At 40.0% G+C, this 15933-nt stretch overlaps 1 protein-coding gene across 1 annotated transcript in view; it reads left to right on the top strand.

The window, feature by feature from the left end:
• RBM25 (RNA binding motif protein 25) overlaps positions 1-15933 on the top strand; it is a 57200-nt gene that overhangs the window by 13986 nt on the left and 27281 nt on the right. The window contains exons 4-6 of the mRNA XM_059373813.1: positions 2186-2353; positions 9442-9499; positions 13947-14107. Coding sequence (XP_059229796.1) covers positions 2186-2353; positions 9442-9499; positions 13947-14107 — 387 coding nt within the window. The remainder of the gene's footprint in view (positions 1-2185; positions 2354-9441; positions 9500-13946; positions 14108-15933) is intronic.

Here is a 15933-nt window from a genome sequence, read left to right as displayed (position 1 = left end):
TCTGTCCTCTGGTATGATATCTTTAAGCTTTGTAAAGTTTTCTTGAAGTCTTTACTCTGCTGAAGTGTTTTATTATTCAGTCTCTCTTTTTTTTTTTTTTTTTTAAGATTTTAATGGGGTGGGGGAAAGCAGGCAGAGGGAGAAGTAGGCTCTGTGATGAGCAAGGAGCCCGATGTGCAGCTTCCTAATTGAGCCACCCAGGTGTCCCTATTATTCAGTCTTCTTAAGTCTTAATTCTTTACATTCATCAAAGCTTTTGTATACTTTAAGCTGTAACACATGAATGAATAATAACCCTCTTGACTATTGTTTAACCAGGATTTTTCTTTGAGTTAAGTGGTAGAGTATCAAACTTCTGGAATTCCACCATGGGGGGGCGGCCTGTGGATTTCATTACTTTAATTGTTTTTCTATCAGTGGGTTTTGAAAAGGGAGGAAAGGGAGTGTTACTTTTAAAAAGGAGATGGTAACACTGGCAAACAGGAATCTGCTGTGAGGCAGACCACTGAGTAGATATGGTTCTGCAGACCAAGGGGAAGTCCAATTTTTCTTGCATTGGATACCCACTGTTTGGCCATTTTGGAAAACCTCTACATGGCAGGTACTCTTACTCTCTTGCATTTCAGTATAGGAAAAGGTGGAACTTGGGGTTTGGAAGAGCTCCCTCAGTTAACCGTTATTTATTCAGTGCCTACTGTTCATGTTTTGCTAAATTCAGTTCCAGATACAAAAATGAGTAGGATTGGGGCGCCTGGGTGGCTCAGTGGGTTAAGCCTCTGCCTTCTGCTCAGGTCATGATCTCAAGGGTCCTGAGATCGAGCCCCGCATCAGGCTCTCTGCTCGGCAGGGAGCCTGCTTCTCCCTCTCTTTCTGCCTACTTGTGATCTCTGTCTGTCAAATACATAAATAAAATATAAAAAAAAAATGAGTAGGATTATTCCTTCCTCTGGGAAGTTGAAAGTTATAAAGGGAAAATAAAAATGTAATTAACGGATAAAAATAAATTTAAGTGTTGGAGAGTACTATGAGTATTCAGATGCTCTGTCAGAGGATTAGTGGGGATAATTAAAATTTGTGCTTACTTAAAAAAATTTGGGGAGGGGCGCCTGGGTGGCTCAGTGGATTAAGCCGCTGCCTTCGGCTCAGGTCATGATCTCAGGGTCCTGGGATCGAGTCCCACGTCGGGCTCTCTGCTCAGCAGGGAGCCTGCTTCCTCCTCTCTCTCTGCCTGCCTCTCTGCCTACTTGTGATCTCTGTCTGTCAAATAAATAAATAAAATCTTTAAAAAAAAAAAAAAGTATTTAAAAAAAAAAATTTGGGGAGGTTTATTTATTTTAGAGCAAGCACAAGTGGGGGAGGGGCAGAAGGAGATGGGGGCGGGGAGAAGTAGACTGACTGCTCATCGCGGAGCCTGATGCGGGCTGTATCCCAGGACCCTGAAGTCACGACCTGAGCTGAAATCAAAGTCAGACACTTATGGGGCGCCTGGGTGGCTCAGTGGGTTAAGCCTCTGCCTTCGGCTCAGGTCATGACCCCAGATTCCTGGGATCGAGCCCCTCATTGGGCTCTCTGCTCAGCAGGGAGCCTGCTTCCTCCTCTCTCTCTGCCTGCCTCTCTGCCTACTTGTGATCTCTGTCTGTCAAATAAATAAATAAGGAAAAAAAAAAGACACTTAACTGACTGAGCCAGCCAGGTACCCTGGAAATTTGCTTTTATATTAGTACAGAGTAAAGTTGTGAAGAAGCTCCTGGATATATTGATCTTTTTTTTTTTTTAATATTTTATTTATTTATTTGACTTGATTTTGACTCAGATCATGATCTCAGTGTTGTTGGATCTCACGGGTCGCTAGCTCCACATTGGGGCTCCAGAGGGAGTCTGTTTGAGATTCTCTCTCCCTCTCTGTTTGTCACTCCCCCTCTTGTGTGTGTGTGCTCTCAAATCTTGTTGCAAAAAAAAAAAGAAAGAAAGAAAAAGAAAAAAAGGTAATCTAATAGTGAAACTTGTCATGAATAAATTTGCATTAATGAAAAATGATAGAAGCTTTAGATTAAATATGTAGAACTTTTAATAATGTGCTATATATTTAGTACTTTAAAATTGTTTTTAGACTAAAAACATGTTACTTTAAACATGATAGGAAATTTAATGCCAGTTCCAATTTTATTGCTTTTTTTCATTCTAGGTTTTAGTACCCACTGTGTCCATGGTCGGAAAGCATTTGGGAGCAAGAAAGGATCACCCAGGCTTAAAGGCTAAAGAAAATGATGAAAATTGTGGTCCCACTACTACAGTTTTTGTTGGCAACATTTCTGAGAAAGCCTCAGACATGCTTATAAGACAGCTCCTTGCTGTAAGTTAAACGGTTTCTCACTTTTAAATTTTATTGTTACAGATTTCAAATTTATGGAAAAGCAGGAAGAGGATTCTGATATTTATTTTGAAAAAATTCAGTTCTGCAAAAAAGTTGAATGAATAATAAAATGAATTTTTTTTTTTTTAAGATTTATTTATTTATTTGACAGAGAGAGAGATCACAAATAGGCAGGCAGATGAGAGGGGGGAAGCGGGCTTGCTGCTGAGCAGAGAGCCCGATGTGGGGCTCGATCCCAGGACCCTAGGATCATGACCCAAGCCGAAGGCAGAGGATTTAATCCACTGAGCCACCCAGGCGCCCCTAAAATGAACATTCTTATAACACATTTTTGCCACATGCTTTCTACACACACATACCCACACACACACACGCATGCACGCACACACACAAACTTTTTTTCCTCAGTAATTGGAGAGTAAGTTGTGACATGACATTTCCATCTCTGAGTACTTCTCGTGTCTCCTAAGACCAAGGACATTCTCCTATATGATCATAAAACCATCATCACATTTAAATTTAAGGCTGATACAGTATTGCTCTTTTTCCCCCAATATAGTATTGTTAACTAAATATACCTATTTTCTATGATTCATTCAAGAATCATACATTGCGTTGAATTGTCATACCTCTTTAGACAACTTCTGTAATACAGAATACCTTTGTCTTTTTTTTTTTTTAATGTTTTATTTATTTATTTGACAGAGAAATAGCAAGAGAGGGAACACAAGCGGGGTGAGTGAGAGAGGGAGAAGCAGACTTCTAGCAGAATAGGGAGCCTGATGTGGGGCTCAAGCCCAGGACCCCAGGATCATGACATGAGCCAAAGGCAGAGGCTTAATGACTGAGCCAGCCAGGTGCTCCCTGTCTTTTTTTTTTTTTTTTTTTTGCTTTTTTTGTTTATGACTTTCATGACATTAACATTTTTTGAAGAGTCCAGATCTTTTGCAGTGTGTCCCGATTTGAATTTGACTATTTGCTCATAGATTCAGAGTAAGCATTTTTTGTACGAATGGTTCATGGGTGATGTCCTCAGTGCAGCATAATTAGTGGTATATGGTGTCTCTTGGTCCTGCGTTTGGTAATGCTCAGTTTAGATACATGGTGGTCCCATCTCTCTGTTGTGAGGTTACCTTGTTTCCTTTTGTCATTAATAAGTAACCTCTGGGTTAATGTTTTGAGATCATTTGAGTTGTGTCCTGTTGCAGGTCTCTCCCTGGCAGCCTTTAAAACAATGATTTTGGCATTTAGTGGGGAATTAATTACTTTTAATTAATTTTAAGGTTTTTATTCTGAGGATAAACAGTAAGTTCTTTTGTGTTCATGAAGTCAGTGGTTTTCCTTTTTGTCTTCATTGAAAAATTGTTACCTTGGTGACAAATGAGCATTAACTGAAATAACACTGAATGATTTTATAATGAAAAACGAGTACTGGTACTCCCTCTCCGTTCCATAATCTCCACTATTTTTTTTTTTTAAGATTTTATTTATTTATTTACTTGACAGACAGAGATCACACGTAGGCAGAGAGGCAGGTGGAGAGAGAGGGGGAAGCGGGCTCCCTGCAGAGCAGAGAACCCAATGTGGGGCTCGATCCCAGTATACCGGGATCATGACCTGAGCCGAAGGCAGAGGCTTAACCCGCTGAGTCACCCAGGCGCCCTCCACTATTTTTTAGAGAAGTTATTTTTAAATCTTTTCCTTCTTGATTTTCTTGCTGTTTCTGTTTGTAAGCTGTATGAACCTTGTGTTAAAACATGTTTAGGCGCGCCTGGGTGGCTCAGGTCATGATCCTGGAGTCCCAGAATTGAGTTCCACATTGGGCCCCCTCCCCTGCTTGGCAGGGAATCTCCTTCTTCCTCGAACCTTCCCCCTTCTCATTCTCTCTCTCTCATTCTCTCTCTCTCAAGTAAATAAAATCTTTAAAAAAAAAAAGTTTAGAAAATAAACACCACAAAACCTAGCTTTGTCGCATTCAGTATTGTGATACTAGCTTCAGATGTTTTTCCCAAAGAAATAAATCATTACAGTTGGCCCTCAGGCCTACTTCTTTCTTCCACAGAGGTAATCATCAGGGTCATCCACTATCCTAAATTTGGTGTTTATCATTCCTTTGTGTATTTTTTACTTTATTTTTATTTTTTTAAAGATTTTATTTACTTGAGAGAGAGTGAGTGAGAGAGCACCAGCAGGGGGAGCAGCAGAGGCAGAGGGAGAAACAAGCTCTCCGCTGAGCAGGGAGCCTGACACGGGGCTTGATGCTAGGACCCTGGGATCAATACGTGAGCTGAAGGTGGATGCTTACACCCAGGTGGCCCGGTTTTTTTACTTTAATTACATATTTATGTATTCATAAAAATCTACAATTCACAGGTTTTTATTCTGTACTCCACAATTGCTTTTTTCACCTAACATATATATAACTCCACTTATTTATTCCTGCTGTATAACGTTGCATTGTAGAAATTTACCTTTGGTTGTCAGTTTTCCAATGATGGTTATATGGACTGTTTCTATATCTTGATACTATGTTTTGTTGTGTTATTATTGGTGATTGTCTTCCTCAGTCACATAAAAAAAATTCTATTATGTATTCTTTTCGAAGTGGAATTTCTGAGTCTTAGGGCATGTTTTCTTCAATTTCACAAGATTATGCCAATTATTTCCTGAGGTGAAACATTGGGAGGACATTTTTAAAAAACCATCTTTATTGTGGGGCACCTGGGTAGCTCAGATGGTTTAGCACCTGCTTTCAACTCAGCCATGATCCCAGGTTCCTGGGATGGAGTCCTACATCAGGCTCCCTTCTCAGCGGAGAGCCTGCTTCTCCCTTTGCCTCTCTTTCGCTGTCTCTCATGAAGAAATAAATTATTTTTAAAAAACCCATCTTTATGTGATGTAATTCATAGACCTTTAGATTCATCCTTTTATAATGTATAATTCAGTGGGTTTTAGTATATTCAGAAACTTGTACAAACTTCACCCTGTATTAAATTCCAGAACATTTTCATCGCCCCAAGTAGAAACCCTGTATTCTATAAGTCATTTCCCATTGCATATGGCAACCACTCTTTCTGTTGGTGTAGATTTGCCTATTCTGGGCATCTGGTATAAACAAAATCACAGAATATATAGTTTTTCGTGTTTTGTCTTTTTTCATTTAATATATTGTTTTCAGGCTTCATCTATATTGTAGCATATATCAGTATCTCATTCCTTTTTTATGACCAAATAGTCTCTCTAATGGATATACCACGTTTTATTTATCCATTCATCAGTTGATGGATAATTGAGTTGTTTCCACTTCTTGGGTATCACGAATATTTGTGTGCAGGTGTGTGGAGGAGATATATATACATTTATATTTCCTAGTTGAAACCTCTCTGTCCCCCCCCCCCCTTTTTTTGTTTTCTTTTTTTTTGTTTGTTTGTTTTAAGTAGGGTCCATGCCCAGCTGGGCCTGAACACACAACCCTGTGATAACGACCTGAGCTGAACTCAAGAACCAGACCCTTAACCAGCTGAGCCAGCCAGGTGCTGCAGAGCCGCTTTTTAAACCTGTTCCTGACATATCTGCAGCACAGTGTGTTTTGTTTTTCAGCTTTATTCCTGAATTTATCGCTTCCCTTCATTTCTCATTTAAGGCATTCCTTGAATGTCTGATCAAGGATTGTCTTCAGATTTGAGTTAGGAATTGAAGTTTTTGGGGGGTACTTGGCTGGCTTAGTGAGTGGAGCGCACGTCTCTTGATTTGGGGTTGAGTTTGAGACCCATTTTGGGTGTAGAGATTTATTAAAATTTAAAAGAAAAGGTTTTGTATGTATAAGGTGGGTTTTTAAAATACTGAGCATCATTGTAGGGTAATCTAGCCAGCAGCTAGAGGTTTTGAATGTTAGTATACGGAGTTCTTTTCCCGAGGGCTGATTGGTTTCTCTAGAAAACTTCCAGTTTCTTGCCTAGTGAGTATATGATTGGCTGCCTATATGGGCTGCATTGAAGTGTATGTCTACTTTTACTTTCTTCGTTACCCGTTCTGTGTCCCATCCTGATCTTTCATAGCTATCTGCTGCTCTGGATCCGAAGCCTGTTCTTTTCACTTTCTTCACACAACTTCATTCTGTCTTCTCTAAGGATGGAGATTAAGTTGCCTGTAAAGCCTGCAGGCTGTCTTCTCAAGGGGTGAGGAGTAAAGTTGTTGGCTTGAAAAGAACTCGAGGCTTTGATTATTCTATATTCATATTGTCAGGCAATCGCCTGGTTTTGTTTGTTTGTTTTTAAGATTTTATTTGGGAAAGAGAGCACAAGGGATGGGGGTAGAGGGAAAAGCAGACTCCCCACTGGGCAGGAAACCTGGGGATCTCTTGATCCCCAGACCCTGAGACCATGACCTGAGCCAAGGGCAGACACTGAACTGACTGAGCCTCCCAGGCACCCCACAAGCACCTGTTTTTTTTCAGCCTCGTGCTTCAGCCCCATTCTCTGCTGTGTGTACATTTTACCTCCAGTCCAGATGTCTTGGGGTTGTGGAATCAGTTAGCCTAATTCTTATGAGTACCTTCATCTGTAGGTACTTGGGAGTTCTAGCCTTCTTTGCTCTACTGAATGAGTTCCCATCCTTGCATTTGTGTTTTTTCTTTTCAAAATTTTGTTGACTGCTGCTGCGGTTTACCCATTTTATGTTTGACCTCACGGATTTTTATCTTTTATATTCCTAGATAATCATCATTTTATTGGTTTCTCTGAAGGGAAATGTGAAAAATTCATACATTCTCTAAGCTTTGACAGGCAATCTTCAGTTACCATTTCCCACAAATAACTTTTTTCCCTAACCTTCTAGTTTTTACTTTAATAATTAGAAATAATGTTTGGGGCGCCTCGGTGGTGTAGTCGGTTGAGTGTCCAACTCTTGGTTTCAGCCCAGGTCATGATCTCCGGGTTCTAGGATCAAGCCCTGTGTTGGTCTCCCTGTTCAGAGGAGTCTGCTTGAGATTCTTTCCCTCTCCCTCGTCCCCCCTCCCTGCTTGTGCATTCTCTCTCAAATAAATATATCTTCAGTAAAACAAAGAAATATTGTTTAAAAACTTCGAAAGTAAACAAAATGTAATGTTTTACTCTTCAGACAACCTGCCCTATTAATATTTCTGATTTATGGAAATTTTTTTCTTTACATAAAGTCTTACTATATTGTCTGGAATTCTGTGTCCCATGTTATTTTTGCATCCCATGTCAAGCAATTTTCCATGTTTAAAGGGGCGCCTGGCTGGCTCAGTCAGTAGAACATGCGACTCCTGATCTCAGAGTTGTGAGTCTGAGCCCCACGTTGGGTATAGAGATTACTTTAAAAAAAAATCTTTAGGCTGGGACGCCTGGATGGCTCAGTTGGTTAAGCAGCTGCCTTCGGCTCAGGTCATGATCCCGGCGTCCTGGGTTCGAGTCCCACATCGGGCTCCTTGCTCAGCAGGGAGCCTGCTTCTCCCTCTGTCTCTGCCTGCCATTCTGTCTGCCTGTGCTTGCTCTCGCTCCCTCTCTCTCTCTGACAAATGAATAAAATCTTAAAAAAAAAAAAAAAAATCTTTAGGGGCAAAATAAATCTTTAGGGGTGGGACACCTACGTGGCTCAGTGGGTTAAGCCTCTGGCTCGGGTCATGATCTCAGGGTCCTGGGATAGGGTCCTGGGATTGGACCCGTATCCAGCTCTGTGCTCAACAGGGAGCCACACTACTCCCCCCCCCCCCGGCCTACTTGTGATCTTTCTCTCTCAAATAAATAAATGAAAACTTAAAGATCTTTAGGGGTACCTGGGTGGCTTAGTCGGTTAAGCGGCTGCCTTTGGCTTGCGTTATGATGCTAGGGTCCTGGGATGGAGCTTCACATCGGGCTCCTTGCTCAGTGTGGAGCCTGCTTCTCCCATTCCTGCCATTCCCCCTGTTCATGCTTGCTCTGTCTCTCTCTCTCTCTCTCACTCTCAAATAAATAAGATCTTAAAATCTGTTCTTAAAAAAGATTTTATTTATTTATTTGACAGAGAGATCACAAGTAGGCAGAGAGATGGGGGAGGGAAGGGAAGCAGACCCCCTGCTGAGCAGAGAGCCCGCGGGGCTCGATCCCAGGACCCTGAGATCATGACCTGAGCCAAAGGCAGAGGCTGAACCCACTGAGCCAGCCACCCAGGTGCCCCAAAAAAAGAAAAAATATTTTTGAAAAGTTCTTTATAATACAGATGTATGTTTTGAAACATAATCTTTAGGGACTCAGTATTTACTTGAATTGACTGTAGTTTTTTAGTAAATATTATAATACTGGTAATTTTGGTTTTTTAATGTATACATTTTGGGTAGGATAAATAATGCTCTAAAATTTCTAATTTATTAAAAGGTAGTCAAGGGGTGCCTGGATAGTTAAGTTGGTTGAGTTTCTGACTCTTGTTTTCTGCTTAAGTTGTAATCTCAGTGAGATGGATCCCCAAGTTGGAGTCCTCGCCCATCTCGGAGTCGGACTCCTCGCCCATCTCGGAGTCAGCTTGGGATTCTCTCCCTACCCCTTCCTCTCTGCTCTTCTTCCCATTCTTTTTCACTCTCTCCCCACCCCCAAAATAAATAAAATCTAAAAGGTAGTCAATTTTCTGCAGATAAGAATTTGTATTTTTCTTTTAAATGATGTATTATATATTTCTTTCATATAATAGATATGTGGGAATTGAGGGAATTTTTTTTTTTATTTATTTGTCAGAGAGAGAGAGGGGATGAGAGCGAGCACAGGCAGATAGAATGGCAGGCAGAGGCAGAGGGAGAAGCAGGCTCCCTGCTGAGCAAGGATCCCGATGTGGGACTCGATCCCAGGACGCTGGGATCATGACCTGAGCCAAAGGCAGCTGCTTAACCAACTGAGCCACCCAGGCGTCCCGGAATTGAGGGAATTTTTAAAAAATTAATAGGTGTTACGATTTTTTCAAATTTTTGCTTGTATTTTTCTCCTGGTGGAAATACCAGCTGTGTTCTTACATTCATTAATGATTAGTTGATTTGTCAAATGGTGATGATCATTTTTTGTTTTATTTTTCTCTTTAAGAAATGTGGCTTGGTTTTGAGCTGGAAGAGAGTACAAGGTGCATCTGGAAAACTTCAAGGTAGGTAATTTTTTCTTACTGAGATCATTTTAACTTGTGTGCTTAAGTCACTTGTTGCATGTTTTGCTCTCATTGCCCTTAACCATGGGAGTATTCTGTCAGCACTTCTTGTCTTCCTCCTTACTGGAATAGGATTAAAGGCATTTGGAAGATTTAGCTGAATTGAGATTAGAAAGTGGAAATGTATTAACAGGAAAGAGGTAGGAGAGGAAAAATTACTCAGACTGTTTTTTTACAATGTTATTTTGAAAAGTCCTTTTTCTCAGAGCAGGAGTATATGATCAACATTCAACAATTATGACTTAGGAAGAAAGCAGAACAGGTGGTGAGATGACCTGTTAGTCTTAGATGCAAATTGTTCTTTTTATACTTGTTCATAAAAGCACCTGTTTGATGTGCTTTCTTTTTTTGTTTTTTTAAATATTTTATTTATTTATTTGACACAGAGAGCGAGATCACAAGCAGGCAGAGAGGCAGCGGGGTGGGGGGGAAGCAGACTCCCTGCTGAGCAGAGAGTCCGACTCGGGGCTCGATCCCAGGACCCTGAGATCATGATCTGAGCTGAAGGCAGAGACTTAACCCACTGAGCTACCCAGGTGTTCAGTATTCTTTTTTTTTTTTTTTTAAGATTTTATTTATTTATTTGACAGAGACCATGTGTAGGCAGAGAGGCAGGCAGAGAGAGACAACGGGGAAGCAGGCTCCCCGCTGAGCAGAGAGACCGATGTGGGGCTCGATCCCAGTACCCCGGGATCATGACCTGAGCGGAAGGCAGAGGCTTTAACCCACTGAGCCACCCAGGAGCCCCAGGTGCTCAGTATTCTTTAAACAGTGCATTCTTTAAACAGTATTTATTATGGGAAAATTCATATATAAAATTAAAACACAATAAATTTCTATATACTTATCACCTGGCTTTAACATTTATCAACTGATGCCCAGTTGTGCTTAATCTGTACTCTGTCCTTTCCTCCTTATATTCTTTTTAAGAAATCCCAAGCGTTCATCATTATGCCTATAAGTATCTTGGCATGTGTGCCTAAGACATAAGAGTTTTTTAAAAACATTAGCAATAGCATTAAACAATAGCATTAAAAAATGCTATTATAAGACTTTCAAAAACTAACTTTTTTTCTTAATATCCTGAGTCCGTTTTCTGATGTCCAGTTGTTGGAAATATCAAGTCTTTTTTAATAGTTGATAGAGGATCCATATATAGTCCGCACATTGCAATTGGTTGGCATATTTTTGAGTCTCTCTTAATATTTTAAGTTCTCTCTTTGTTTGGAAATCTTTGTGGAAGAAAGTGGTTCATTTGCTCAGTAGCATTTCTGGAGTGTGGATTTGCTGATTGCAGGTCTAATAGAATAATGTGCCAGTGCTTTTCTGTCCTCTTTATTTTATGTAAACTGCTTGTATCTTGAGACTCCATCAGATTTGAGTTTGCATGTGTTTTTGTTTTTCATTTGTAAGAATATTTTAAGGGCAATGTTCTTCATCATGAGACACTGTTTTTTTAATTTTTTAAAATTTTTGTTGTAGCAGCTGTTGTCTATTCCTGGATTGGTTCATTCATTGGAGGGCTGCAAAATGAACTAGTCTATTTTGAAGAATACTTCCTTCATTGAAGTACAAATCTTCCTTATCAGAATTAATTTATATAAGGAAAACAGGGTAAATGCTGTGGTTCTTTCATTTTTCAAAAGAATGAATTGATGCCCTTAGCATCATTTAGCAGTGACTTTTTTTTTTTTTAATTTTTAAGATATTATTTATTTATTTGACAGACTGAGATCACAAGTAGGCAAAGAGGCAAGCAGAGAGAGAGGGGGACGCAGGCTTCCTGCTGAGCAGAGAGCCCGATGCGAGGCTCGATCCCAGGACCTTGGGATCATGACCTGAGCCAAAGGCAGAGGCTTTAACCCTCTGAGCCACCCAGGCACCCCAAGCAGTAACTTATTTTTTTAAAGTAGGCTCCGCGCCCAGTGTGGAACCCAGTGCAGGGCATGAATTCATGACCCTGAAATCAAGACTGAGCTGAGATCAAGAGTCAGATGTTCCACCGACTGTGCCACCCAGGTGCCTCAGCAGTGACTTTTTTTTTTAAAAGATTATATTTATCGGATATAGAGAGATCACAAGTAGGCAGAGCAGCAGGTGGAGAGAGAGGAGGAAGCAGGCTTCTTGCTGAGCAGAGTGCCTGATGCAGAACTCGATCCCAGGACCCTGAAATCATGACCTGAGCCAAAGGCAGAGGCTTAACCCACTGAGCCACCCGGGCACCCCAGCAATGACTTTTTTTTTTCTTTTTAAAGATCATTTATTTATTTATTTGATAGACAGAAATCACAAGTAGGCAGAGAGGCAGATAGAGAGAGTGGGGGAAGCAGGCTCCTTGCTGAGCAGGGAGCCCGATGCGGGCCTCAATCCCAGAGCCCTGAGATCATGACCCGAGCCGAAGGCAGAGGCTTTAACCCTCTGAGCCACCCAGGTGCCCAGCAATGACATTTTTTAAGAAGCATTTGAACTTAAGGATTGAAGCATATTCAGTTTCTTACATTTAATAAGAATTGTCATTCTCGCTAGTGAAGCTTAAATTGTTTTAAGTTAGCTCTATAAAGTCATCTAGAAGTTTTTTTTTTCCCTGTTTTCTTTTTATTGAAGATTTTATTTATTTATTTATTTATTTGAAAGAGAGACAGCTAGAGAGGGAACAAAAGTAATGGGAGAGGGAGAAGCAGGCCTCCCATAGGACAGGGAGCCTGATTTGGGGCTTGATCCCAGAAGACTAGAATCATGACCTGTGCTGAAGGCAGAACCATGAGGACTGAGCCACTCAGGCACCCAAAGAAGTTTTTCTGTCCCATGCTTAGGATTAGCCATTTCTTTAAGGAACTCTGGTTCTGTTTACTGGGAAATGCTTTAAAAAACCACCAACTAAAATTAGGTATCCTCATAAGACTTGTTCAGTCTTGGCGAGCCACGCTGGCTCAGTTAAGGAGCGTGTAGCTCTTGATCTTGGGCAGTGAAACTCTTGATCTTGGGGCTATGAGTTCGAGCCTCACGGTGGTTTAGCAAGTACTTAAATATTAAAAAACAAACAAACACTTGTTTAGTCTTTGCCTTTATGTTTTTCCAGTGCACATTAGCTTACATTCAGGACTTAAAGGTTTTTATTTAACCTTTTCTGTAATGTATCTTCTCCCCCCCGCCATACTGAAAATCCTTAGTTTCAAGGACATTGGGATGATAGACTATTAAATTAATTATGGGTTTGCTTCATCTCATATTTCATGTACAAAGGTTTAAGACTGTTAATCATCAACAATATGATTATAGAAATTTTCTTTTTAATTGGCAAGTCTTTTGTCTTAAGATACATCACTCAAAAAAACCTGTGGTCAAATTTGTTGTTTTAAAATCACTCTGAATAGTTCATCTCTGTGTGTTTGCGTCCTTAACTCTACATATTTTGATTCGTTTGTTTTATTTTCAATTTTTAGGTTACTCTTTTTTTTTTTTTTTAATTTAAAAATTTTTTTTAAATTTTATTTAACAGAGAGTGAGAGATCACAAGTAGGCAGAGAGGCAGGCAGAGAGAAAGGGGAAAGCAAGCTCCCCTTGCGGGGCTCGATCCCAGGATCCTGAGATCATGACCTGAGCCGAAGGCAGAGGCTCAACCCACTGAGCCATCCAGGTGCCCCTAGATTACTCCTTTAAAGTGTTTGTTCTAATATCTCTGGTTTAAAGGCATGGTAATAATGGTGAGACTAGTTACTAAAATTAAAAAAGAGAAAGATTAAACTTACTGTGAGGATGAAAGGTCAGTACATTTGTAGTTTAACTTCTCAGAATTGAAAAGTGCTTGTGGGGTGCCTTGGTGGCTCAGTTGGTAAGGCTTCCATCTGTGTCTGCCTCCTCACGGCGGGGGTGGGGGGGTGGGGGTGGTTTGCCTGAGATTCTTTCCTCTTTTCCTCTTCCCCTCCTCCTGTGCTCACAGGCGTGCACCATTCTCCCACACTGTCTCTAAAATAAGTAGATAAATCTTAAAAAACAGAAGTATCCTATTTAAAAAAAAGGAAGTTCTTATGATAGGTTTAAGGAGGCTGTTGTCACTAGCTCAGGAGATCTGATGGAATGGATTCAGGAAATAAAAGACTCAGTTATGAAATCTGTTGTTCTGGTAAATATTAGCACTTCTAATAGGTAGCAGTTTGCTTGATTAGAATTTTTCTTTCTTTCCCCTGTTTTTGTTTTCTTTTTTTCTTGTCATGATTTGAGGGTGCTAAAGATAAAATGATCAAGGGTAATTGAAGGAAAGGGAGGAGTGACAACATGAGTAATTCTGCTAGTAGAACATTTGGTCTCTGATGATTTTAATTGTCCATAAATATTTTGTTTTCACAACTGTATTGATATTTCAGTAATTCTTTACATCCGTTTTTAGCCTTTGGCTTCTGTGAGTATAAGGAACCCGAGTCTACCCTCCGCGCGCTCAGGTTATTGCATGACCTGCAGATTGGAGAAAAGAAGCTCCTTGTTAAAGTTGATGCAAAGACAAAGGCACAACTAGATGAATGGAAAGCAAAGAAGAAAGCTTCTAATGGGGTATGTTTCTACAGTGTTATCTTTCTAGGCCAACTGTGTTCTTCCAGTGTAAATACTTCTTATAAGTGAATCTGCTATGGGGCTTCCCAGGATCATCCTCATCATAATATGTCCTTGTGGCTAAAATGCAGGAGGGTATTTTTATAGCTTATAGTTACTTTCAACTTTTTATCTACCCATAATGGGTGGATGACTGTTGGTTTGCTTGTTCCAGGTTGGTATGAAGGTAGTGAGGGAGGCTGGACAAGGTTAACTTGCCAGAGAACACACTGGTACAGACTATTCCAAACAGAGCTAATTCATTAAGGCAGCTTTGTAAGTAAGTACAACAAAATATATTTCAACCTACACATTAATTTTAATTAGTTGCCTTCTGTTTAGAAGTACACAAGTTAACACATCTGACTCTTGATCTCAGGTTAGGTCTTGAGCTCAGGGTCATGAGTTCAAGCTCTGTGTTGGGCTCAGTGCTGGGCGTGGAGCCTTGAAAAAAAAAGTTCTAAAATAAATGAAAATAAGTCTTTTTACTTACCTCAGATTGGCGGCCATATTAAACGAAGATAAAGTAAAAGAAATTTTCACATGTTGTGTTGTATATATCATTACTGTTTTTCAACAAAACAAAAAATAACAAAAACCTGGTGTATTTCCTATTACCTTTTGGAATTTCGATCGTGATGGATTTAAAGTAGGTTTATTGTTACTTTATTGTTTCTACAAAAAATCCTTTTTGCTGTTTTAAGGTTTTCATTCTCATTGGAAATAGAAACAGCTTTCTTGGTATTAACCCTCCCTCCTTTCCAAATAACATTGTATATTCTTTGTAAAAAATTCATAAAGCAAGCTATAAAGAAGGAATTAGGTACCACTGTAATCCCATCACCATTAGGAACCACTGCAGACATTTTTGTTGCATATTCTTCCAGAGTTTTCTGTGTATGAATATAGTTTTTAATTGGAATATATGAATTTGTTTTTCTTTTATTAATACAGGATTGAGTTCTAAGTATTCTATAATTAGCTTTTTTAAATTGTATCTTTTTTTGTACTTCTAATAATATTTTAACTGATTCTCTGCATTTTGTTTTCTCTCATCTATTAAAGCATTGCTTACATTTCTTTTTTAGGTTTTACTTATTAATTTGACAGAGACACAGAGAGAGGGAACACAGAGAGGGGAGGTGGAGAGAGGGAAGCAGGCTTCCAACTAGGCGGGAAGCAGGGAAGCAGGCTTCCCGCCTAGTTGGAAGCCCAAGCAGGAATCCTGATACAAGGCTCGATCCCAGGACTCTGGGATCATGACCTGAGCTGAAGGCAGATGCTTAACAACTAAGCCACCCAGGCGCCCCACTGCCTTTATTTCTAAAACTAATTATATCAACCCGCTTTTCATGCATCCTTAATGATTTTGAATTTCTTAGAGTATAAAGTCCATATTCTTAGTATGGCATTCAAGGCTTATTCAGTCTTCCGTTCTGCTTTTTCTTATTAGTCATTCTGCATGTGTCCGTCATGTATCCCTACAAACTTCTTTGGTTCTTCGCTGACATCTCATGTCCTTGGTGCCCATTCAAGCTCCCCGTTGCAATTCTGTCTATATAGTTCTAATTACAATGCTATTTAATTCGGATAGCCGGCGTCAGTCCTACCTTCGATTTCTCTCAGGCAGAATTAATTCCTCTTCCCACTTTGTTCCCAGGTTTTTACTGCTGTTAGGTCAGTGCTTTATAACATACCTTGTTGGTATCTCTGTCTCTCACACCCCTTATATCCTGCTTTATTTCCATATCTGATTATAAGATAGAAACGGCAAGTAAGTTCACAGA

Source organism: Mustela nigripes, chromosome 13 (genome assembly GCF_022355385.1).
Source record: "Mustela nigripes isolate SB6536 chromosome 13, MUSNIG.SB6536, whole genome shotgun sequence".
Lineage (NCBI taxonomy): Eukaryota > Metazoa > Chordata > Mammalia > Carnivora > Mustelidae > Mustela > Mustela nigripes.
Note: the sequence above shows the minus strand (reverse complement) of the source record. Positions and strands in the feature narration are given on the sequence as shown.